At 39.5% G+C, this 27,131-nt stretch overlaps 1 protein-coding gene across 1 annotated transcript in view; it reads left to right on the plus strand.

The window, feature by feature from the left end:
- Positions 1-6,776: 6,776 nt before the first annotated feature.
- NAMPT (nicotinamide phosphoribosyltransferase) overlaps positions 6,777-27,131 on the plus strand; it is a 32,191-nt gene continuing 11,836 nt past the window's right edge. Inside the window, exons 1-7 of the mRNA XM_032996250.2 lie at positions 6,777-6,982; positions 18,247-18,403; positions 19,690-19,793; positions 22,583-22,711; positions 23,195-23,353; positions 23,716-23,852; positions 25,869-26,094. Coding sequence (XP_032852141.2) covers positions 6,923-6,982; positions 18,247-18,403; positions 19,690-19,793; positions 22,583-22,711; positions 23,195-23,353; positions 23,716-23,852; positions 25,869-26,094 — 972 coding nt within the window. The 5' untranslated portion in view covers positions 6,777-6,922. The remainder of the gene's footprint in view (positions 6,983-18,246; positions 18,404-19,689; positions 19,794-22,582; positions 22,712-23,194; positions 23,354-23,715; positions 23,853-25,868; positions 26,095-27,131) is intronic.

The raw sequence follows: 27,131 nt of genomic DNA on the forward strand, positions 1-27,131 counted from the left end.
TCGCTATTTATTTTTTTTTTGCTCCAGAGCAGTAAAAACTGATTAAATTACAAATGTCATTCTAGACAAACAGCAGTAAAATCTTCATACTATGTCATAACATGGCAAATTCTCCACTGTCCAAACACTGCTAAAGAAACTAGTTAGAAGTACTTATGAATCCTGAAATATATTTATTGGAAATATTTCACTCATCTTCCCGTAAAGGCCAGATGCAATCCTTATGATGAATGCTACTTTATTTCTCCAAGCTGAGCCTCAGGGTACTGTAATGAAGTGGAGAAAATTTGGTTTAGAAGTCAAAGGAAATACTTTGTGCTTTTTTGATTTAAAATAAAAAGAAACTCAGCTGTTTGGATGTTTAAGAACACTGATATGTGGGCAAAGCACAGGTGATCCAGTCTAATATTCATGTCAGCTCCCTTCTTGCACTGCGTCCCATATTTCACAGCTACCACTTAACTGGCTGTAGGGGGTTATTTCAGTTGCACATTAATTGTGCCATGGTCACACTCTGTAGAGCTCAGAGGTTATTAATACAAAGTTTATTGGCTCAGGTGCAGCGCTGCACAAACAAGGTTAAACAGCTTTCAGTGTCGGTTCAGATCTGGAAGCAGTTTAGCCATCTTTATATGATCTAGAACATGAAGAATAAGCTCTACTGACCTAAGCCAGCCCTGTTCACTGTAAGTCTGGACCACAGTATGAAACCAAGAAAACTCAGAAGTGCAACACAAGCACCTTTAACTTCATGGACCTATGTTAGATTCAGCAAGCTCCTGCTCAGGAAGGGTTTTTCTTGATCTAAGCTGGTGCTAGACAGATGCACTCAGATATCCATGCACAACACCTACTTGCCATCCAGGTCATGAGGAATCTTAAGCATTGAAAAAATGCAGAGCAGATCCACCTGAGTGGCTCTTTGTGGAGGGAGCCTCAGGACTCCACCAAAGCTGCTAAACTGTGCTGGATCCCCAGTGACTATGCAGAACCAGTCAGGCATCTCTGTAACACAAGAAACTTCAGGGTGTCCTGTGGCATTCATCGATCTGTGTGACAGCATTTTCAAGTTATCTCAGCTTCACGTTACTCTGAACAACGAAGCAACTGACCTTTTATTACTCTTTGAAGAACATGCAAAAACCTCAGTCAGTATTGGTTATGCAATGCATGCCAAGAAACAAAAATTTACGTGCTGTGATAACAAGGCCATAATTATATTCTGAAATACACCTCTTCCAAAAATCAAGGCACGAAGTTTCACAGCGTGTCTAGAAAGCTAGTAATCCAACTCCCAGCAGAAATACATGCTTTGATTCCAAAGATAAGACCTAATGGTGAGAAACAGTTCTTAAGAAGGTATAAAGAAAAACTGACTTGCTGTAACTCCTGCTCAAAGGCATAAAACCTGACAAACATTTGAACGTTAGCCGTGCTGAGGTGTAAATCTTGCTGACCCAGGTCCTGCAGCCATACAAACACCTCTTGGTAGCTGGAGTTCAGAAAAGAGATGCCATGGACTGAACAGGAACTTTGCTAGGCAGAGTATCGAGCAGTATTTCAACAGAATTTTAGGATTTATGTATATATACATGCATAGACAAAAGATCTTAATATCAGATTACATATAATCTCGTGTGACTGCTCATCAGAAGAATCTGCCATCTCCTGTAAACAGAATCCTTCACTGGATTTAACCTTGTCCTATATACTGCATAGATAAAGCAATTCCTCTTATTTTTCATACATACTATAGTCAGTTATTTATACAGTCTGCATAGCACATAATTTGTAAAGGGAGACTTCTACACAAGCCTTTGGACAAACTACAAGGCAGAAATACTAGGCTTGCTTCATTCACTGAAAATGATTTAAAATGGTGTGTCAGGATTTTTTTATTCACTTCTATGCAAAATAATCCACCTCTCCACGATTCCTTGTGATTGGGATACTATTTAACAGGACTATTGATGGATACTGTTTAGCAATGAGAATTAAATTCTCTAGCCCACTAAAATCTACTTAGTGAATCTTAACCAATTATCCACTGATTAACCCTGGAGGCCCAGTCAGGTATCCAAGGTGAAAGCATGCTACAAGAACACAGAGAAAACACTGAAATACTGCAGAATGGTGTAGGATGGGAAGCTTTAGGAAGTATAAAAGGAGATTTAGGAGACTTAGCCTTGAAAAAAAGTCTACAGGCTCCACTCTGTTTTCCTCATAGCTCCACAGAGAAGAATTGCATGAACAAAGGTGGAGAGTGACAGATGCCCAATAAGCTCCAGCAATGCCAACCTGGCTGTCAGGCACTGAGGGACTTGTTGACAATCATTATAAGCTTAAACACCACCATAAGTACTAGTTGCACCAAACCTAAAGCACAAAGGAGTAGAGCTAAAATTCTATTCTTTTGCCGTCATATTTGAACAGAAAAAATAACAGTTCTAAGAGATAATGTTGACATTTAATCTATCAATATGCCTTGGAATTATCACCAAGATAAAGGGAGAACAGGGGATTGGTTTGGGCTCAGAATTATTGACCAAAAGAACCAGAAACTTGTTAGGGGGGAAAATTCACCCTCTCTGAATAACAGTGGCATGTGCAGAAATCTCAGTCACATAGATCTTCTATGCATCTGTGATAGGACTCTGACAACTAGATGAAATAAATATCAAGTTTTGTAATAGTGATTGAATGAATGGATGTAATGTAATATCCATCTCAATTTGGCTGTCCTTGTATATGTCCTAGGATATCAGCCTGAGAACATATTTGCAGGATAGATTTCCTCCAAACACAGCAGTAGACTACATTATAGACCTTATACACATAAAATGCTGACTGGACATTTCTGCTGTGCAGAGTATCATTTATTCTCAGGAATCCTCAGGGAAGGAAAAAAGGTCCTGGATTAACGTGAAATTATTAAACCTACCATTAGAGCTTTGTTTATCAAAAACATCTAAAACAAGTACCTTGAAAAATCTCTCATATGCCAAAGGAAAATGTTAGAAGACAATAATTGAAGAACCCTGACTCAATCAGTGGGCTAAATGGTGTCAGAAACAATTCTGCTGAACGCGTGTCCTGGTTTCAACTGGGATAGAGTTTTCTTCCTAGTAGCTGGTATAGTGCTCTGTTTTGGATTTAGTGTGGGAATAATGCCGATAACACACTGATGTTTTAGTTGTTGCTAAGTAGCTCTTACCCTAAATTCAGGATCCTTCTGTTCCCCATGCTCTGCCAGCAAGCAGGTGCACAAGGAGCTACGAGGGACCGTGGCCAGGAGAGCTGATCCGAGCTAGCCAAAGGGATATTCCATACCACAGGGTGTCATGCTCAGTGTAGAAAACAAGGGGAGTTATCCAGAAGGGGCAATTGCTGCTTGGGGACCATCTGGGTATGGGTCAGAAGGTGGTGAGCAATTGCGTTGTACGTTTGTTTGGGTTTATTTTTTCCTTCCACTTTCTTTCTCTTTTTGTTATATTCCTTTTCATTACTATTATTATAATTGTTATTTAATATTATTGTTGTTATTATATTTATTAAAGTGTTCTTATCTCAACCCACGAGTTTTACTTATTTCTTTTTTCCGTTTCTCCTCCCCATCCCACTGCAGTGGCAGGGAGGAATGAGCGAGAGCAAATGGCTGCGTGGTGTTTAGTTGACAGCTGGGCCTAAACCACGAGAACATGCATTTAAGTTGAAGAACATGATTTCTTGGTGTGGTTCCATCTGAAGAGAGAAGTTAAGCCCCACATACATTACAAATCCTGGTTTCAATAAGCCCGATGAACAGCCCAAAGTCGGTTTCACAGATAACAGATGACAAATATAACACAGGATTCAAGTGTCTGAGGATCCTAGGATTATTTCTCTTTTGCCGTTGTAGCTATACTCCAACCATCTACTGCTGCAAGAGTTGTATTTAATTTTTTCCAAACTTAAAATATGTTCTCTTCACCAGCAAACTGTGATTTAATATAGTTCTGTTTAGCATAATACCATTTTCTATTAACACTCTGAAGTGTCCTAACTTTACAATATTTCATTACAGATACAGCTTTAGATACGTTCGTGTGAGCTAAATTAAACCATTATTCAAGTTCTGGCATGTCATAAGAAATAAGAAAGGGCCAGCAGGAGGAGGAGGAAGATGGTAACAAAAATTCTGACTGAGCAAATGATCATTAACTATTCTATTGAAGGCTTGAAGCTGTATCAGCAGAATTCTGCAGTGAGAAATGTAATTTTTTTAAAAAAACAGGCCTTATAGTACTTCTCTGACTTTTCTAATTTCTTGCAATGGTTAAGATAAAAGACTGATGTAATCAAATTGATTTATTTTTTCTTTTACTAATCTGTCTTATATTAAAATAGACTTTCCAAACAGAAATTAAGATTTGTCCTTTGCAGCAGAAAAATTTCCCCATGAAAAATACACAGATAAAGGTTGTGATACAGATAAAGGAGGTGGTAAGGGGGGAAACTGTGATGTAAACAACATCACAGAAGAAATTTCTGGGAAAAAACAAGGGAGATTTGGATATAATTTCAAATTATCCCATAATCATATACTGATGGGACACTCCACAAAAGGAATCCTCAGGAGTTAAGGAGTCATCAAGTATGGATAACTTCAGAAAAAATCGCTTTATATTTAAGGAGAACGCGGAAAAAGGTAGAGCAGCTTTCTAGACTAGCATGTAAATAGCACTTTTAAGATAAGTTTTGCCAAGGGAAGAGAGCAGATCAAGTTGGCTACATAGCAACAAACAAAACAAAGAGGTAAGAAGGGGAAAGGCTAGACAGAGACCTAGGAAAATGGAAATTGCAACTTCTTTTGCTGTAATAGGGAAGTAATGGTAAGAAGATAACTTTGTGTCTGCAGGACAGAACAAGGGCAAGCAGAAAATCTAAGACAAGGAGAAGTTAGTTGCAAGTCCATGGTGGATAACAGCAATAACAGCAATTACCATTGCTACTCCCAGGGTTTTTTGCAAAAAAGCACATAGACAAGCTGGCAGAGGGAAGCATACAGGAAACTCCTGACATACATATTCCCTTGTTTCCAACTGCTTCACTAACTTTGTCCTGTTCCCCGGGAATCCCTTCCCTTCTGAAAAAACTAATTAAAGTAGTTTCATATAGCTCGATTATTGTTTATAGTTGTCAGTGCTTTTTTTTTTTTTTTTTTTTAAATCATTTAATAGTAAGCAGTCACAATTAAACAAAAGACCTGGTGCTTCTCTCACATGAAACAGCATAAACCAAGAGCACACTGAATTCAACAGGGGCACACAAGTGTAATCAAAAGGATGATGTGTCTCACAGTGCAATTATGGCTCAACCAGGGCCGACGTAGTCATGTCCAAAATATCTGGATCCCATTCTTGAGCTTATTCTTTGCAATTTTCTTGGATATTCACATTTCTATGAAAATCTGACTGGTGGAAACTGTCTTTTCTGAATCATCTTAATAAACTGTCATTAGTTATACAATTTTGGGCTTGGATTTATAGATAATCAATGTCAACCTCAGTGTTAATTCACCAATGGTTTTACAGAAAAAGCTAATTAAGCACTTTTTTAGTGCAGTACTGATCAGTAATATGGCCAATATTTAATCTTATTATTTTTCCATACATCTAATTAGTAGAGACCAGGGAGATCATTTTCCCATCATAAAAGAGCCCTGATTGTGCCAGAAACCATATTTGCTACTTGCTCCAAAAGAAGCAATGCTTCCTACTGTCACAGAACAACCCAAAAGCTAAGTAGGATTCAAAAACATCAGGCATTAACACGGATTATAAATCAAATTACGAGTATAAAAGCAAGCTTTTGGAAGGCATATGCATCTTTACGTGTCATTTCAGATCAACACCCACTTAAAAGAGGGCTAGGAAGTATTGTTCTATAGAAAAGTATCGCATTCTTCTACTGGAGCAGCTGGTTCCGAACAGCAGAGGTAGGGACAGAACTTTTGATGCTCTGGAACGCCCGGGAGCCCTTTCCCACACAGCAACCACAGCGCCCCGGGAACAGGAGGCCGGGCTGGCGCAGCAGCTCCCACACTCGGCCGTTCAGTTCTCACCCTCCACACGGCAACTGCTGCTCCTTTCCTTCTATTTTCCCCGAGGCCCCCACCTCCTTACTCCACCTCCTCCCCCGAGCTCGTCTCCTTTCCCCGCCTCCCCACGCACGCCCAAGGGCGCTGACCCGGCAGGGCAGCTGGCCTTGGGCAGGGCACCTCGGGGTACGTCCATACGTCCGTATGTCTATATGTCCGTCTGTCCATCCCCCCTCCCGCCCCCCGCCTTTTCCCGTAACCAGCGCCCGGAGGCGTCGTGCCGCAGAGAATCGAAACCGGAGGCCGTCCGTACTCCCCTCCCCCAAAAAAAAAAATCCCCATCCCGCGCATGCGCAGGCCGCTCCCGTTTCCCCTCCGCCCGCCCCGCCCAGCACACCGCAGCGCTGCCGGCCAATAGCGAGAGAGCGCGCACTGGCTGCGCGGTGACGTCACAGACCCGGCCCCGCTCTTCTCCTCCCCCCACCCCCCCGCCCTCCGCCCGCAACCCAATGAAAGAGAACGTGCAGCACGGGGCTCTTCCCCCGCCTCCCGTGATGTCACAGCCACATCCTCCCTTCCCCTGCACCGGCCAGGCGGCGGGCCCAATCAGAGCCTGGCTTGGAGCGCTGGCCCCGCCCCTACCCGCGCCGCGACCTCACGGCACCTCCTTCGGCGGCCGCGGCGTGCGGCCAATCAGCGGTGCGGGGAGCCGCGCGAGGTCCCCGCCTCCCGGCCGTAATCCCCTTCTCCCCGCCCCTCCCGTCCCCGTCCCCCCTTTCTCCTCGCTCCCCCCGCACCGAGCGCCTGGCGGCGGCGCAGCCCGGTCCTGTCCGTGCGGGCGACATGGAGTGCGCTGCGGCGGGGGCCGAGTTCAACATCCTCCTCGCCACCGACTCCTACAAGGTGGGCGGCGGGCGGGAGGGGGTCACCTCTGCGGGCGCCGCCGCACCGGACCCGCCGCGGGGGGGGAGGGGGAATTGGGGGGTGTCCCCGCCACCGGCTCCCTTCCTGCCCCGCCTGGCCGGGGCTCGGAGAACCGTCTATGCGTCCGTCCGTCCGTCCGTTCCCCCCTCCCGCGGCGTGAGAGAGGGTGCTCGGCCTCGGGGCGGCGTGCGGGGGGGCACGGCGGCGGCCTGGCCACGGGGTGCCGAAGCCTCTCCCCGCCCTCCCCCGCCTCCCCCTCCCCCCCCGTCCTGCGGGGTGCCCGCGCTGCTGAGAAGGCGAGAAACGAAAAGTGAAAGCGGGCGGGGTGGGCGCCGCCGTCCCGCCGCCCGGTCGGGGCGGGAGGGACAGCCATGGCGGGCCCGCCGGGGGTGGGGGCCGGGGACCGCTGCCGTCGAGCATCCTCTGGCAGCGGCGGGGACGGGAGCGGGCGCACATGTTGCGGCGGTCGGAGGGTGGGTAGCGAGCGAAGCGGCCGCTTTTTTTTTTTTTTTTTTTTTTTCTTCCCGTGGCTCCTCTCTCTCCCGCCTCGCTCAACTCGGGCGGCGAAACTGTGCCGGCTGCTGGCTGCCCGCAGATTTGGACCTGGTTGTGAGGCAGAGTGCTCTAAGGGATAACCGGCTGACTCAGAAATACGCATTTTGTAGTCCTTTGCTTAATTTCTCGCCCTTGCAGTGTCCAGCTTGTTAGGTAAGGTGTTCATGTAGAGCAGGGAGTCACACTTCGCAATAATCCTGAAATTTCCCTGAAATTACTTGACAATAGTGTCGCTTGATGGCAATGGCTAAGTACAGGTGCACAGTCCACACTCTGATCCTGTGATTTCTGACCCAGAAGCTCTTCACATGCTTCACAGCGCGGGTGAGCCCAGGCCCGAGTCCTACTTCTGCGCAGCAGCACTGCGTTAGCGTAAGCGTACAGTTCCTAGACACTGGGCAGAGTCAGCTTGTGACTCCCCAGGTCTGGTCGTACAGATGTGCCCTGTGTCTCCTAGACTGAAAAACTAACTTCTTTCCTTCAGGAGCTGCATTGCAATGTCAGAGAGGTTGTTGGTGACCTAAAAAAAGCTGCAGGAACAGTCCTGATTGTCATTTATGAAGTATTTATTACATTATAGCTCTTCAAAGATTTGACCACTTGGATGGGTTTCTGGGGGGAGGGTACCTCTAGATAGAAGAGTTGGAAAAAAGCAAATACGGTGTTACAGCCACGTCTTGTTACTGGCTAACTACCAAAGCACAAGCCTCAGTGCAGGCTCTGATTACTGACTTGTGCTGTTGTACTTCTCCCAGCTCCTCTGTGATGATATTATTACATGATGTTACATAAAGATGCTCTTTTTGTAAAGGAATTATTAACATTTATTGTTGCTGTTTGTGGGAAGGTGTGTTGGAAGACACTAATAAATCTTAGAGCAGCTCAGTCAGAGAGCATCCTAGAGCTACTGTTGAGGGCTTGCAAAACTGCTTTCATTAAGGGCTTAATCTAGTTACAATGTTCTTTAAGAACTATGTTTAAATGTTCATTATCAAACTTACTCAAATATGGAAGATCCGCTTTTCTTCCATGCCTGAGACTAATCACATCAAATACTGTAGGTCTGGGTTTAATCGGTATCTATTTTAAATCTAAGTTGCACGTTACTTTTTCTGAACTCAGTGGATCTGCTCTAGGATTTGTGGTAGTGAGGAGCACTGAAGTGACAGATGACCAGTTTGCTTCTGTTTGCCGTTTCATAGGAAAGATGATTTGGTAACATTCCAGAAATGGTAGAAATCTTAAAGAGGTCAAGTAAAGGCCTGAGTTGCATTTTTTTCCAGTTTAAAACGGAATTTGGATGAGGTTTTCAGTGGTAGCTAACAGCATTTGGTATTATATTAAAAACAGTTTAAATGTTTACTTTGCTTTGTTGGGACTATTTAATTTGTCTCTCTTCCCGTATGCTTTTTTCCAAATCTTAGGAGTTCCAGTGTCTTTGAACAGTGCTTAAACAAATAGCTGCTTTTATCTTGTTAGGTAATATGAGCAAATACCGCTTATCTTCTCCCTGGATGATACTGTCATTTCCTAATCAATGAAACACACTTAGTGAGAGCGCTTTCAGTAACAATTGCACTAAAATATCTGGTAGTTTGCAACATCAAGCTTTTTACAGGAGTTACCAAACACTCTTACTAGCAATTAAAACAAAAATGAGAATTGATCTTTTTTTTTATTATTATTTCTGCTGTATTCACAATTGTAACATCTGTTTGTGTGCAGTACTGTATATAACATGCAGACTCTGAGAAAAAACATGTATCAGTTCAGAAGCTCACTTGGTGATCCTATGGCAGTAGATACCAATCCATACAAACTGATTTCGGTGGTGAAAGTCACGTGGAAATAAACAGCTTGGGAAAAAAAAATATGCAGACCATTCCAAACAGTACAACCCTCGCTTAGGCAGCTGTCCATGAGAAAAAAGTTCTGGTTTCTCAGGGTCATATCTGTCACAACTCATTAGTTTGAATATTAGCTCCAGTGTCCAGGTTCTCTGTTGCTACAGTTGAAAATTTGGGGTGAAGAGGAAATTGGTTACTGGTTCAGCACCTATAAAAATTCAGAAACAAAGTAATTTGGTAGGCAAAGAGTTGTCTGTTAACAGATAATCCAGCCTCCCCTCCCTCTCAACTATTTTCCTGTCTGTGTGTGTGTCACAGGACATTTCCTCTTCAATCATAGAAGATTATCAAAAATTGAGTTTCAAAAATCTTAAAAGTTGGTTTTGAAAAATGACTGAGTATCATGCTAATTTCTACTGTACTTGGTTATTTCTAGATAGTAGTTCCTGGTTGGGTGAATTTCAGAGACTTGCTACACACTGGACCCAGTACTGAGCTTCCATTATGAACTGGGGCTTACCGAATTGAACAAGTGCTCTAGGATTTTGAGGCCCAACTTCAAATTGTCCAGTTTAACTCCCGTAAAAACATCAGTTATCCTTTTTTCTTCCTGTGTACTTTGTTGCATATTTTTAGGCTTCACCAAATCCCCCAACAGTATAATTCTTCCTGTGTACTGGTTATTAAATGCCATCCCCTCAGAGTCTGGGCGTGGGCATGTGGTATGGTGTGTGTGCATCTTGCAGATAAATGGCAGCAGTGTTTTAATTCTTTGGATCATAAGACTTTCAAGTTATCCATCAATTCAGTGTTACCTGGGGAACCTGTTTGTGTGAATGTCCAGTATAGCAATGATACTTTTTAATGGTAAAGTTTTCTGCTAGTGGCTCGTTATTACTAACAAAGGGAAGCATTTGAAGTCAAAATCCTTGTTGCTAAAAAGCTGCTAGGGGATATCAGCAGGCTCCTTGAAGCCCACTGTTCATGCTGTATGATGTCCTACTCTTGTGTGTCTACCACAGAGTCCTGGCAGTCTTGTCCCTCTGTGACAGCGAGGGCTCCGTTCACCCATTGCACTTTGCAAGTGAAAGGGTCCGTGACCTTCACTTCCTCGTTTGTCTGATGATGTTGACACACTACCCCTCCATTTTCTTCCTCTTTGATTCCCAATGCTCTGTTTATCCTGTATTTGTTTATTTCTGCACAGGCAAGAAATCTCCCAGGGTACACATAGTCTGAAACCGTATTGAGAGGATCAGCTTAGCAGAGCTGTGTTGTTCAGTCAGAAGATGCCAATGCCTGGCGTGTACCAGGCCTGGGTTCGGTGAACCGTCAGCTGCAAGTGGGGAAAGGCTATCAAAATGAACGTTGTTCACTAAAGTAATAATAGCTTATTTTGCTTGTTACCAATGAAATGTATTACTGCTGCTTGGAATGTTTCGTAATTAAGCTGATAGCTGTAATAAGCTGCTATGCAATTACCCCATAGGAGGAGCTGACTTGCTATCTAGACTGTAAATGAGATCTGTTTCAGAATTCAGTTCTTTCTGGACGTTTCAAGGAAGCCTAAAAGATAGGTTTTTAACTCTGTATGCCTTACATGGTGAATTTTCGGTATTTGTTACTTTGAATGACTTCTTTTGCTCTGCATGGATGTAGAAGAGCACTTACTTCTGAAGCACTCCACATGAGTCTGTGTTTATTCCCGGCTCTGACAGCCTGTATATCCTTTATTTAGAAGGCTAGAAGTATGCAAGGAAGAGAGATGAGTACTCTTTAGCTTATTGGTTTTGACTAGTACTTAATGACTGCACAATATTGTTTTCAGCAGCCCATATATGTGTGTGTGTGTGTATATATATCTTTTTTTTTTTTTCAATTAAAATCTTGCAATGGGGGTGTGAATGTGTTCTCCTACCTTCTGTAATTATGTCAGTGGAAAAGCATTGGAAACTTCTGGCTCGGCATTACTTGTAAGAAGCAATCTTCACTGTATCTAGGTTCGTTATCTTCCAAGTTTTGATTTGCAGTCACACGGTTCTGTTACAAACCCCGAGTCATCACTGCTCTAAAGGAACACTACAACTATACAGAATTCAGCCAATTTTTAAATTAATGGAAAGTAACCTCTTCCAGAATCATTGCAACTTTCATTGTTGAAAAGGTAAATGTTTTTCTCTTTTCATTAAGGAACAGGAAACTTGTAACAGTATGTGAAGTAGTACAGCTGACTATTCACAAATGTGTAAACAGTAAACATAAGGCATTTTGTCATCTTTTTTATGATAATCTTGGATACAAAACACATGGAAATTTTAAGTGGTAAAGAAATCTGCTGTGAGGTGTTATCTTAAACATTGTATTTTCTCTGAGGAATTTAGAATACATTTCAGTTCTAGTGCTTATTCCTGACCTTGTTTTTTAAATGTATATGGATGTGGTCGCTTACATCATCTCTGCTGATAATAATGTGCAGCTTCCAAATGAATTCAGTTGCTTGCATTTGCTCTCCTTAGTTTTCTTAGCACTGACTGATCTCTTAACTCTTTTTGGCCACCTCTGGTCCCCTTATTTTTTCAATACACATGTATGTATGAGATGATGGATAAACTAGAATACAGAGACATTAAAAGTGGTACAAGCTCAGACATAAACTGCATTAGCTTATCCCTCTCATCTTAGAAGAGCATATATCTCCCAATATTCTCACTTTAGTTCTGAGACATTATCTTAATCTGTATTTGCTTCACAACACATTTTTAGTAAGGGGTCTGGAGTGTCTCTAAGGCTACGTTCCTATGGTAATTTAAAGCTCCTGTATAACCAAAATAGTAAGGTTGTACTTGGCTCTTGGATTTATTTTTTTTATTCAGTTAGTTTTATTCACTTCAAGTGTCGTGCATTTTACCTGCGACTGTTGGATACCCTTTTCATTGAGTTAAAGATTGATTCTTCTGATGTTGCCTCTTTTGTTCAAATAAGCTTATTATTTAACTACACTGACTTTTGGTTTGGTTTTAATTTCCACTTTTTTTGTTTGTGGTGTGCATTCCTCTTGATTGCTTTGAAAGCTACAAAAGTATCCTTGTTGTATATAACTCCTAGTAACAGTTGTGGGTTTTTGGTGTTTTATTTTCCCTGAAGAGGGTCAGCATTACCTTATAATTGCTGTTAGTTATGTCCCATCCCAGTGAGGTATATCTGACAATGCATTCTCTTTGTTCCCAAGTACTGGTTCATCTCCTTGTTGTTGTTAACAATGTTGTTTTCCCTGTAGGTTTTTGGCAACCTTTGCTTTTAACGGCTCCATTGGCTAAACCTCATAATGGTTTAGGTAAAGCACTCTTTCAGAGCACAGCCTCTTTCCACAATGCTTTAAAATAATATGTAATAGTGAAACTAATGGGTATCTTAGGGGTGCTTCGCAGAAGTCTACCCAGTGTAAATGCCAGAAGCACCACTGCAGTAAAATCATCTAACTCAGTAAGTTGTATATGAGGATGAGGATCCCCAAAATGTACCATCAGCAAGCCATTCTGACACTGCACCCCACAACCATAGTTCTCATTTTTACTTGTCACATAAATGAGGTTGTCACCAGCACTGGAAAGGGTATAGCTCACTTTGGTGTATGAAGGAGGCTTGCAGTACAGTGACCAGCCCACACCTTGGGCCCGAATTACCTGCTGCAGGCCTGAAGTGCCCTGGCCAAGTGGCCCAGCTACTAGATTCCAGGGCCATACTGCTTCTGCTTTATCTTCTACCTGTCCCTCTGATTCTTCGTGTTTGTGGCTGTGGAGTGCTGTGGGTTCAGTAGCTGGGTTGATCTATACCCATTTTGCACTAAAGATTTTTTCAAAATAACCGTCTGAGTTGAATTGGTATCATCACTCGGAGAGTTACAGTACAGGCAAGATCCTGCTGGCTTTGGGGTTTTGTTTTCTTCACTCTAGGCAGGGCTTAGAAGCATCCTTTTGATGGCTCGTGTTAACACCTATCTGACTTAGGTGAGCACCAGGAATAAACCAATAGAGAATATGGCCACGCCTGACTTCTCTACACATGTCAAACCTGGTTTTCTCATGGTTGCAAGTGGTCAAGTTATATAGACTTAAATAACCTGTTAAAGTCATTTCATTGCAATCTCATGCCCAACAAAGCTTGTAGATTGTAAGTTTATTTGACTTTTATGCCAAAGGTTTTCTTATCTAGCGTATAAAAATGCAGCCTTTACCTCAGTCATCCCTGTTTTGAGATGAATATTTGTTAATTACTTATTCTTAAGATTTAACTCTTTATGTTTGGGATGTTTTTTTGGATGGCCAATCTAAATGCAATTTGTGCTTCATGCTTTTTCTCAAATGGCTGATTTGATTTAGTTAAGTAGATATGGTTCTTGTGGAGATATTCTTTGTTCAGAATATACCTTTATTTGGATTAAATTTAATAAGGAGCTATCACAATCAGAATAAAAGTGCTCTATTTCAGTCATAATACATAACCTTGTTGTAGGTGGTTGTTCCAAGGCTGTTTGTCATACTTTTTGTAGACAAAACCTAAGCCACAGCCTTTGAACTAAATATCAAAAAGTGTTTGAAGATATTTTGGGGTTTTGTTTTCTTGTAAGGGTCTCTTAATCCCAGTAGGGGCTTTTGTTTGGTTTTTGTTTTGCTTTCTTTTTCTGTAGTGACTCTATAGTCACTCCTACTTACCAAGAGCCCATCTGTAAAAGTCCTGCTTCTGTCATCTCCTGACTGAAAGCATAGATTTACCAATACTGTTTTGATCTGTAAGTCACATAAAATAAATTTCAAATATAATACATCATCACTGGTTGTTCTTTCCACTCTTCTTTAGAATACAGAAAGATACAAAACTTAGTATCTGACAACAAGGAAAATTCAAGCTTTTTCTAGAGCATAGTTTAATTGCCCAAGTGCCTTGTAGTGTTGCGTTGGGTTTTTTGGTTGGTTGGTTGGTTTGTTTTTAGTGGCATTCTTTGTGTCTTCTGTGAACTGTTCCTCCTTGTTCGAGCTTGATCCCTTCCCAGGCTGCTTTTTACCATCAGACATTTCACTGCACCCCAAACCCTCTGACGATTGCTATGGTGGATTGATATTATTTCCCCATGTCCTAGTAGTTCAGAAATGCCAGCTTATGGTTAGAGCTGCCATCATATTTTGTGGGCAGATGCTCCTGCTACGTATGGTGACCTGCCTGAGAGCTTGGAAGCAAAACAGATGGCCACATAAGAGGGATGTAAGTCTTGTGCTTAACTTGTCACATACCTATACAGCATGCCTGTAGTAAGCAGTGCTTGCGAAGTGGGGTATTTAAAGATTGTGATTGTGTCTTTAAATACTGAGTAGTTTGTGAGAAGCCTTGCGGACACCCAAAGAGTGTTTCAGTTTTATAGATAAAACTAACAGCATTGTGGAATGTCAAAAGAAGCACAAGTTATTTAAAATTACAGGTGCAAAGTTTGCTTAGATGTAAGTATCTTAATTGCTAGGGATGTGTATTTTTCACTGTTTAAATAGGTTGCAATCTGTGAAGAATATAACTGAATATTACGCTTATAACTTATAAAATTAGCTCATTATCACTTTCAAGTACTTGAAGCAATTCAGTTGATAAAATCACATTTCTGTCATACACAAAATTTTGATTTAGGTTTGAATCCCTAGAAATAACTATTTTCTGGACACTAGCTGGTATATATTTTGGGGTTGAGATCTAATCTAATATCAGAACAATTAGCTAAACCTGTGACTTAATGTTTCAGGAACTTGAATAATGTTTTTTAGGTTGAAACTGCCAGCAAAGTAGTCTGGAGGAGCTGTTTCCCCAGGTATGCTACAGAAAGGATACATCTGGCTGTTAGCATTCCAACCTGATTTCAGCACTCAAGTTCTGATTTGCAGCCAGAGAACTGTCTGTTTGTGATCATTCTTCAAAGCAGAACTAGAATGGGAAGTCCCTAAAAAACCCTGCATTTAAATGCAATAGGAAAAGGTAGCACTAACTCAGTGTGCACTGTACACCTTAAGCTAATTTGGGCCTGTAAGCCATTTGATAGAGAGAAGCATTTTAGCTGGAGGAGATGTCTTTGAACTGCAGAAGTCAAATATTTTTTTTTAAAGATAGTAGCCAAAGATCACACAAATTTTCATTATAATATAGGTGTTGGCTTCAGCAACCTGCCCATAGTTAGTAAGTTGGACAATTAAACATTTTAAAGAAACCTGAGCAGTCTCACACAGATACAGTTTTCATTGTTTTGCTTGAACTGTTATAGTGAGGACAGGAGCATTGCTCTAGAGATTTTCACAAGAAATTCAGATACTGGTTTGGAGAATTGTCCCCGAGACGTCTGTGATGTACACTTGAAGCTGGTAAGCTCTGTGTCAAGCATTTACTCTGAAGTCATGAAGCTGTAGTACGCCAACAGGATGAAGAAGGGAAATAAAGTTAGAGTTCCCAGGTGATACAATCAAATTATAAAGAAACACCAACTTACAGTCCAGTCATAAAAAATCAGCAAAATTTTTTATACAGTTGCTGTAACTTACATAAGTGGCAACAGTGTGGAGCAAGGAGATTCTGCTTTGTGCCTTAAATCATTAGAAGGTTAATTCACTGTGTTACATGATTTTTTCCTGAGTCCATTTAATACAATTTTTTTTGTAAGGGGGTTCTGTGTGTGTTCATATTCCTGTCAGTTAGAAAGACATGTCAAACAGAGCATGTTTTTGACTGCTCCAGAGTAAGGAGGGGGGAGGTTAGGGGGTGGGGGTGTGTGTGTTTCGTTTGGTTTGGTTTTTTTTGTTTTTCCTTTAAACATGATGATATCCTGAAGAGAGTTTGCTGTGAGCTGGTGGTGTGATTTACTTTTCTGGAAGTTCTGCATAGACCTAGGAAAGGACATGTTATAGTTTGTGGAGACACTTACAGAACTAAACCTAAAAGCCAGGTTTTGTCTTTGTGTGTAACATTGCTACTCTTAAGCATTCTGCTTCTGAGTGGCTGTGGAAACAGAACAGAATACGTTTGTGCTCCATTAAATGCCTACATTGATGTGCTTTGTTTGAAGTAAGGGCAGAAAACTCGCAATGACAAGCTTGGGTTTTACTTGATTGGCCTTGAAAACTTCATACAAGTAAAGATAATGGAAAGATCTGAAAACTGACCTTTTCATTATTTGAATGTTTCCTTGCAGCATTGGAAACACAACCCTAACAGTGCTGTGCTGGTACAGGAGAACCAAAAAATTCAGTTGAGTGGTCTAGTTCATTGTCCAAACTGAGTGAAGTATATAAATATATAAATGGCATTTGAGTAAATATAAATGGCATTGGAGGGGAAAAAGAAAACTGTACTTTTAAAATCCTTTAAAGTATAGTTTTAGCAATACTGGTAAAGGAAACCTTCAAATATTTTATTTTGGAAGTATCAGAGGTACATTTAAAAAACCAAGACAGTAAGGAAGAAGTGATAGAACTATCCCTTTTCCAATTCCTTGTGATAATAGAAACAAAAATATTTAAGGTGATTTGGAGTAAGAAGTAACAGCAAGAAACTTATAATGAACTCATGCTCTAATCATAAATCTGGGGTTCTGAGAAAAATTCAGACATGACTTTCACACCTTTCTGAGTTTTCTGATGTATGATGGTGCTTTACTTAGCTGTAGCATCAGTTTTTCTTATGGAATGTATAGACTTGTTCACAGACTTTTCTTTTTGTCATAATTTAAGAAAACTTTTGATAGCTTCACCTTTGGGAATGCCTTAAGCTGATTTATGTATCCTGTAATTTAAACACTGATAGTATGAAATTTATGTCATTGCATATTCTTTATGTTCAATACAGAATTAAGGATTTTGTATGGAGTTTGCTTTTTACATGTTAGGAGATAAACTTTTGCAGGTTTAAGTTGTCAATATTTAGAGTGTACTTGTTTCAAATGATACATTACTCAAAATAAATTTGTGGTTAGGTTTACTATTAGTAGATTAAAAAAAAAAAAAAAAAAAAAGCTATTATGGTTGAATCCAGCACAACATTGTATGTTCACATGACCAGTTTCCATATAATACACACTTACATGCTACAACTTTTCATGCGTTCTTTATGGTAGCATGGACTTTTTCAGAGATTGGGAAAAAAGTCCATCTAGCAAACTTTGTGGGGAGGTACAAACCTCAGGTAGATTTTAACAGCATTACTAACAGTAACAGGTTTGTAAACAGGTTTTGATGTAACCAGGGCTTGAGGAACCCACTCTGCTCATGGTGAATGAGACGCTTGGGTAAAAACCATTGTCAATGCTTTCTTGAGTCTGGATGGCTTTTATTTGAGCAATGTGTTCATAGCCTTCAAAACTTCACTCAAATACAAGCAGGCACCTCTGCTTTGGTGGTGGTGGCAGGCAATTTTGTGCTTCCTGTAGCTATTAGACTTGGCCAAAGTGCGGGAGAGCAAAAACTGACCCGGCATGTTGGTGCTTAGTGCTGCTCCTAAAATCCTAGCCAGTGTCTTTCCCAGTTAATCAAAGCGAAGTCATCAGGGCAGTGGAAGAGCTGACCGTGATGATTACTCAGGGGGGAAAGGCTTGACACAGAAGCAAAGAATAAGATAGGGAAGGCAGTCTTTTGAACTGAAAATTGAAGGCAGCTAAGAAAAGGGAAATCCTCAAAATACTGCGTAGAATGAGAACGGATAAATAATAATAGTCCAGAAGAGTTGGGAGCTACTCTAAGATGTAATGTACAAATACTTTTTTTTCTTGTGCTTTGTAGTGATATTTTGAGCTCTTACTGATTTTTTTTCTTAATGTAGGTTACACACTACAAGCAATATCCACCTAATACAAGCAAAGTATATTCCTACTTCGAATGTCGTGAAAAGAAGACTGAAAATTCCAAATTAAGGAAAGTGAAATATGAAGAAACTGTTTTTTACGGTTTGCAGTACATTCTGAATAAATACTTAAAAGGTAACTGTCTCAAATTCCAGTAAAACTTTATCTCTAAATAAATATCTTAATTTTTCTCAAGCCTGCAGTCTTATGGTTGAAACAATTCCAGGTTGTCTTGATAGAGTATAGGTAGTGATATGCGTAAGATCTTATTAATGTGATTATGAAAATGAAATGTCCACCATCATAAAATGGTAATGGCATCTTAATTCAGATGCCTGTCTACCATGTTTATTTATGCCAGTGGTTTATTAAAAATGAAGCTGTGTTCATATCCCAAATTCAGTGGGCTAAATTGAAATGAATGGAAATAGAGCAAGTCTGTACATAAAATCACAAGGTAGATGATTTGAGTGAAAATACATTTTGCATTTTGAACATAAACTTTAGTATTTATTTACTGTGTAAACTAATAATGGTTTTAATTTCCCTTAAATTTTGGTTGCTACTCAGATCATTAAATATGGCAGCTATGTGTGAAAGTGTTTTCAATATTTATGGTTTCAAGAGTAACATCTGAAAACTCCTTTGTGCCGTTGAATATTTTGTTTGCTTTTTTGCATTATGTGTAAATATCACCCATTCTGACCTGAATGCAAGTTGCCTTCTGTCAAGCTTTGGAAGGAAGACTTTAGTCATATAGCTCACATATCTTTGTCTTGATCCAGAATCCATAAATATCTCTGCCAATTCCACCAAAGATTGGAATTCTGCTATAATCAAAACACTTGATAATCTTGTTTCTTTTTTCTTGAGCAACCTGAGGATTGTTCTCTTCATGCTTCCACAAGATAATTGGTCCTACAGCAGTAGCAATGCTTATTCAAATACTGTGGTTAGTCTGTCAGTTCCTGTTGAAAGGTGGTCAGTCAAAGACTGGTTGTAAGGTCTCTCCATGGGGATTCTCCCTGGAGCAGCGTAGCTTAACCCTCGTGCAGTCTGGCACATGCAAGAAGACATAACCAGCTTGCACAATCATCACATTCCTCTGGGAAAAGCACTGCTACTAAAACTCTTGACAGGTTTTTGACTGTTATAAAAGAGTAATAATCTCAAATTGTTCATGAGTCACTTGCAAACCACAAGTGTGTTTTATCCTGTTGGTATCTTGAGCATCCTAATCTATATAATAAATGGAAGTAAAATTTGGTTTTAACATAGGTAGTATACTGTATTTGACATATTCTCCATGTCTATGTGGGAGGCAAAGTGACTTTTCAGAGTCTGAACCTTTTTGTTATTTATTTTATAAATTGATTAATATCTTTAAGTTTCTAAGCTTTCATCTGCTTCTGAAACCACAGGTAAAGTGGTGACCAAAGAGAAAATCAAGGAAGCCAAAGAAGTATATAGGGAGCATTTTCAAGATGATGTCTTCAACGAAAAGGGATGGAACTATATTCTGGAGGTAAAAATTTATGAAACTAGTATGAGATCATCATGGGGGATTTATGAATCAACTGCAGAATAAATACAGTAGTCTCTCCTTTTAACCATGATAGTAAAGACTGGATAAATTTAGCTTTTTATGTTTAGTGTACAGGCAGTAGCAGCTGTCGAAGAATAATCATATAATTGTAATTCCTTAGAGAAAAGTAATTTTCATCCTTTCAGATGCCAAATACGGCTTTGCAGGTAATAAGGATTTATGGCTGCTGTCAGCCAGCTAGTATAAGTGGGGGCTTGTTGGCAAGACTCCATATATAATATAGTGCTTAGTGGTTGCTTGCATCATTTACATTGCTTTCTGCAAGTAATCATAACCATTTTTATTCTAATGCAGAAAGCATTACAACTTCTTACATGTGTAAATAGTTCCAGAAAATACATGGTTTGTTCAGTTGTTTCCTAAATTTGTCAGAGATACTTAAATTGAACTTTATTATGAAATACAAGGCTTAAGCACTTCTGGCACACAAATCCTTCCAAATTAAGTGTTTCCACAATTATCTTCTTTCCCTTTTGTTTAAAAAGGTGTCAGTCTTCAAGTAATTGCAAACATTTATTCTCTGTAAAAGCAGCAGGTTCAGACTAATAGCATTCATGAGAGCTGTTCTAATCTCTGCAGATTAATTAAATGCTAAGTTTCATTGTGGGTTCTAGTGAATGGGTATTCTGGCCATTTGAAAACACAATTTTTTAGTTCTTTGCATTTATTTTTCCCTGGATACCCTGACTGCGTGTATTTTGTGATGGCATTTGCCTGTGAATATATCTGGATGTCATCTTGCAACCAGGGTGGACCATAAGATGTGTGAGAGAAAAGTGAATTTCAGCTAAATGTTGCAAATGGCAGCAAGGTAAATGAAACCACTGTTTTCTAAGGGGGAGTTACGGAGAGGTTTGTAGAGGACTTGCATCTGTTTCAAATAACTATAGATGTGAATTCAATCCATATTTATGTTTAAGCTACATTATACGTTGTGAACTGCTCTCATCTGTATTTAAAGTAATCTTGATCCCTCTTTAGCTAGATGGAATTAATACACTTCTAATGCTGTGTGTCTCTCCACACTGAGTGTTGGTGTGGTTTAACAAATTCCGTTCAACTTTTGGTTTAGTCAGAAGAAGCCTTCCTGCATACCCCTTGTATACATTGTTTATTCCTTTGTTAGACCTTCTTGTTAAAATTGTGCATATATATAAACAAATATGATTTCCACTTCTTGATCTTAGATGCTGATGACTCTCAAACTGGAAGTGTATGTACCCTTTGGGTCTTTGTATGCCCTTATATGCACACGGAGATCCTGCTTCTGCTCACTGAATTCCTGAATATATTCACCCACCTACCACCCTTTGCTCTCTGACTCTGTTACCTAATGTCTTGTGTTGGGTAAAGCAGAGGGAGCCATGGCTGCCTGAGTGAAGTGCCAAAATGAATTTGGAATGTACACGCGTAAATTTGTACCGAGAGTAAATACTGATAGGGTGAATGGTTAGAGGAGAGGAATGGACTGTCTGGAGAGCAAGGGAGTGGTGTGAAGGCTGGAAGTTGGCAGGAATTGATGATAGAGTGATAGAGATGTAAGCCCTGAATAATACAAGTTGATTCTACCTAAAAGTTTTGGAAAGGGCTATAATATAGTGCTATGGCATGACCATATTGCTTTTTTCCATGAACAAAATCAACACCTATAGCAACTTTGAAATCTGTTTTGTTTTTTTCACTTAACTATGGTTTTGTCTTCACTGAATCATTAATAGTTTATTTTGAGTCTTCTTTTAAGGCTTTATTTTCCTTTGTTAATCCAGAACAGACATATCCAAGTCTGATAATTAAACCCTGTGTGGTATATAAACACAATTTGCTTCAGCATATTACATTTTTGAAGAAACTTTTAAACTGTAGTGTTAGAGACTTCTCATGTGTTTTGGGCACTGGAGAGTATGTTTTGATGTTACTTAAGATTCTGTATAACTTCTCTGAATTTTATTGCCTTTAAAGAATATCTCATGAGAAGCTTTCTGTCAAAAAATATTAATATAGAAAACATTTTAAGTATTATCAGCTTAGCTTGCAGAGCTCTTTCAGAAAGTTACAATTACTCTCTTAGAGTTGCTGTTTGCAAAAGTTTACTCTTTTTCAAAAGGCATGTTTCACACAATGTTTAGTCCTTCAGGGACGAAAGACTGAATTTGACAGAAGAATGACAATTCAAGATTAGATTTCATGTTTAGAGAATAATTGAGATGATAAAATATTTTTTTAAATAGATATTACATGGATTATGCTCTAATAAATTAACAAAGCACACACCTATACTAAGCAAAACTAGGGATTTTTCTGAAGGCCTAGATAATGGCTAATTTTTTTTAGTTTACTTCATGTGAAAGCACTGAAGAAAACTGAGTAGCAAATTTTTCTTGTTCTGTGGGTACAGCTTATGTATTTTTATAGAATATTTAAACCTTCCAGACTCAAATTGCACAAGGAATACAACTGATAAAAAATAGTCTCTTCATCAAACCAAATTATGGTTATTTTACAGGATTTTCCTCGTTTTTTGATAAATATGGATTTTTTAATTTGAGCTGGTCGGTATATAAAGAAACCAAATTATTTTTAGAGTTGAAAGAAATCAAGAAGAAAGCTTTATCAATAAACTCATAGGCTGACTTTTACGTGTTGCAGGCAAATGAGAGATAGACAACAGGAAAGGTTAGGACCTAACAATATTACTGTTTCTTACACAGAAGTATGATGGCCACCTTCCTATAGAAATAAAGGCTGTTCCTGAGGGCTCTGTAATTCCCAGAGGAAATGTTCTTTTCACAGTAGAAAACACAGATCCAGAGTGCTACTGGCTCACAAATTGGATTGAGGTCAGTTTTGGAAAGTTAACATGTTTTTTCTAAGTAAATATTAACGCACTTAGATTAAAGGCTGAATCTCATATTGACTTAAGGGGAATCTCTGGCAGCTTTAATTTTCTGCTTTCAGTAAGCCTGGATTCTTTCTTTTTAGTGCTCTTATGCAGACCTTTTCCCTTTATCTGGCAAGAGATTGTAATAATTTTACAGGGAATTCACAACAGTACTTTTATCCACAAAGAAAGAAGGATGGGGGGAGTTGTGTGTCTGTAGCTTGGGAGCGATAACTCCTGAGATGGTCAATACCTGGCTGACCTTATAAAGATATTATAAAAGCTAATTACTTTAGCCCTAAAGCAAACTGTTGGAGGCATCAGTAGTTTCTGAATGGGTGATAAAAATAAATAGTCATTTTTGTGCCTGATTAAATGCCAAGTGGGGATTTTTAAGTCCTAAGAAAACATACACCTAATAATGTGATGGCTTTTGTTTTAGACTATTCTTGTGCAGTCATGGTATCCAATCACAGTGGCTACAAACTCTAGAGAGCAGAAAAAGATTTTGGCCAAATATTTGCTAGAGACTTCTGGCAGCTTAGAAGGACTGGAGTATAAACTGCATGACTTTGGCTACAGAGGAGTTTCTTCACAAGAGGTAATGCTATGTGGCTAATAATTTGAGAAGTCTAATTGTACTTAACTATGAAGGTTTCTAGCATGTATGTTAACAGTTGTGTTCTGATTCAGCAGTAAAATTGAGAATGTGTAGAGCACTGTTTGGACTTACTGTGGAGGGGAGAGGTCTAGGTTGGGGGGTGGGTATGTGTCTGAAGTGTGAGGACTAGACTGGGAGAGCTTTTTTCTATACGGAAGCTGTTTTTCCTGTGTAAATGCATGAAGAGGGTATCGGTAAAATGGAACTGAATCAGAGTTTTGCTGTTACAAACTAATGCTGGGTGGTGACTGGATTTTGGCTTCTATATTTGGCTTGTCAACTGAAAGTTGCATCTTTCTCAGACTGCAGGAATAGGAGCTTCAGCTCATTTGGTGAACTTCAAAGGAACAGACACTGTAGCAGGAATTGCATTAATTAAAAAGTACTATGGTACAAAAGATCCGGTTCCAGGATATTCTGTTCCAGCTGCAGAACACAGGTAAGATATTGGGCTATCAAATTGGCCATTTGAAAAATAGCTTAACAAAATGTAATTTTTTTTCTTATCCATCTCTGTATCCAGAAATATTCAGCTGTTTCACTTATATACAGTATTAGCTGTGAGTGATCCAGCTGTTGAGGCTGAAGCTCAATACTGATATCTCTGTATGTTCTAGGGGCACAAGAGCGGCATGGTTGTTCTTAACTATAACTGTGTTTTAAATATTTTAAACTGTAACCTTCTTAGCAGTGTCTAAGTAAATATGGATGATTCTTTTTAAAAGGGATTTGAAGGCTTACAGGTTAAAGTAGATCTTGAGGATTCACGTTATGAACTTTAAATTTAGCTTTAAACAAAATCATAAAATGAAAAACCGTGTAAGTTGCAATTCTGGAGTCTCCCAGATCATGTTCTTCCTCCAGAACGGGCAGTTGCTCTAAAGCTTCCCATCAGCATAACAAATTCAGTCAATGGTAGATCCTTGGTCTCTCACTAAGGATTGTGAATAAATTTTTGAGAATGAGGAACTGATATCAAACAGACACTTAAGATGAAGAGCTCTAATGTTTTTATCCAAATCCTGTACAAGGTCAGGAGTGAATGCAAATCCTTGGATTTCATTTGTATGTCTGCATACTGAAATGAGCAAAATATAAAGGAAGGGGTGGTTGTTTTTTTTCTTATCTAATGCTTTTAAATAGTGAATATTTTCACTTAGGATTGCAAGACAGATAATGGAATGGCCTACATGAATAGCCCTAGTAAGGTAGTAATAGTCTTTAAAGGAACACTGCTTCATATAACTTTCTGGATCATCGCTGTAGTGCTGTTCTAGAATTCCTTCTTGATCAGCAGAAGTAACAAATTTTGTGTGAAACATCTTCTCTTAGCTTAGCTTAATACAACAGTTAAATCCAAAAGTGATGGCCCAGGCAACTATAAAATTATTTTTAATGCAAGCAAACACATGGGGTTGGAGAACAAGTGTCTTTTTCACAGTGTATTGGAGTGGTGGTATGAGAGCAGAGAGCTTAAACGGTTCTAAGGTTTGCATTGCCAAATGCAGACTGCCATCACGCTTTCCCAGTTAATACACAGAAAGGGTCTTGTGCAGAGGACACGAATTTTTCCAGAATTGTTCTACTGTTCCGCAAACTCCACTGCGAGGTTGTGTTGTGAGCGTGGTGCTTTCCTCTGGCACACCACTGGGGTTATTGCTCCGGACTGCCCCAACCTCTCACTACTCTGATCTGGGGCTTGTCCACACAGTAGTTAATGCTAGCATTTTGTGGTGAAAATTCAATATCCACTAGTTCTTATTGTACACCAAGGCTTTGCATAAGAGCATTTTCAGGTTTCCACACACAAGTTACTAAAGTCAGTTATGTCAGCTGGTCTGTGACAGCACGTACAGAACAGCTACTGCAGATCAACTGGCATTCAATAACTTACTACCTCTCTTAGCAACTCTGTTTTATGTGTTTGCCTATACCCTTGTACCAAGGGTAATGCCCTGAGGTTCCTTTAGAAGAATGTTTGTGTGAGTGAGCATAATGGTTTTATATCACTATTAGACAAGAAAATAAATTGTGGTTTACTTGAAGATTTTTCTAACATATGCTGCTAGTTCTCTACTTCCCATTTTGCAGTTTGAAGTTGCCAGAGCAGATGTTCTGATTTTGCATCTGTAGTTCCCTGTCTGAATTTCAGATTTAAGAGAGGGACTCTCTTGCAAATGTTAAAAAAAAAAAAAAAAAAAAAAAAAAGACATTTACATGTAAAAGAAGTTTCATGTGTCAAGTGTTTATCTGAATTGCCAAAGATAAATCCAGGGTGCAGTTTATTTAGTATATTTAGTCTCCATGCAACACAAAGCTGATAAACACATAGTTTATGCTGTCCTGTAATGATATTGCGTATTCTTACCTTGAGCTGTTGCTGATAGGAAATACAGGATGTATGATTTAACCTGCAAATGCTGCTCTAATGTGGATTTTTCAATTGACTTTACAGTACCATAACAGCTTGGGGGAAAGATCATGAAAAAGATGCTTTTGAACACATAGTGACACAGTTTTCTTCAGTGCCTGTATCTGTGGTTAGTGACAGCTACGACATTTACAATGCTTGTGAAAAAATATGGGGTGATGATTTAAGGCATATAATTGAAGCCCGAAGTCCAGAGGCGCCGCTTATTATTAGACCAGATTCTGGGAATCCCCTTGACACTGTTTTAAAGGTAATCCTTTCTTGAAGTCATTTGTGTATAAGATTGTGAGGGCAATTTTTTGTTTTGTAATGGCTGGATAACAAACATAGGAAACATAATGCTCTAACTTGGTATGCATAGTGTGTAGTCAATGCTGGATAATTTGGACCTATGAAAAATGTAAGCATTTACCTCCTCTCTATAGATACAGAAACTCTTGCAGTCTGAATAGTTTTATCTTTTTCATCAAACCCATTCTTGCATACCTTTCTTGTGAATTTTATAACAGTTACCAGTGTTGCTGGTCTAGTGATTCTGGAATGAGTCTATAGAGAGAAACTTTAATCATGTAATAATGAACAAAATGGGAAACAACTTGAGCATTAATAAATGCCAGGCCAATAACACTTCTTACCACCAAGTTTATGTATCTTGGCATCCTATATTAATGTAATTCGCTGGTTTATGCTACAAATACAAGTTTAGCACTCTTCACTTTTGTATGACATGCATTTAAGTCAGTAGCACATGACCTCCAAGTTGAAAAATGATTCTTGCCTTGTAGCTCTGTAGAGAGCATAATGATTGTTGCAGTTCTATAATAAAAGCTGTTGATACATCTGAATTTGAGTAGCTGTCAGCACTGTTTTAATAAGAAAGTAGGATAGATTTTAGTTAAATTGGTACTTTATCAAATTAGATTCATACAGCTTTATCACTTTTTTTTTTTTTTTCTTTTGGGACAAGTGACATATTACAAATAGGAACTTTGTATAATCTTTATCAGTGCTAACACAAACTCCTAACTGAAGTGTTTCATTGTAATTATTGGTGGCTAACAAAATCACAGAAAACTGAAAGCTTCATCCACTATGTTTTAAGGGAGGTCAAAAGAAGAGCAGAATCTACAGTTGACACATTTAATAGCAAAAACTTGTAGCAACTAAGAGAGAGAAGCGTGGTTCTGATTAGCTCTTGGGTACAAGTTCATAAAGGCCATATGGTCTGTGACTGCTTTAATTTAATGGCTTCCACCACAATGGCTGGCATGCTTTTTGTTTGTGTGG

Source organism: Tyto alba, unplaced genomic scaffold, assembly GCF_018691265.1.
Source record: "Tyto alba isolate M040663 unplaced genomic scaffold, T.alba_DEE_v4.0 Super-Scaffold_2, whole genome shotgun sequence".
In the NCBI taxonomy this organism is placed as follows: domain Eukaryota; kingdom Metazoa; phylum Chordata; class Aves; order Strigiformes; family Tytonidae; genus Tyto; species Tyto alba.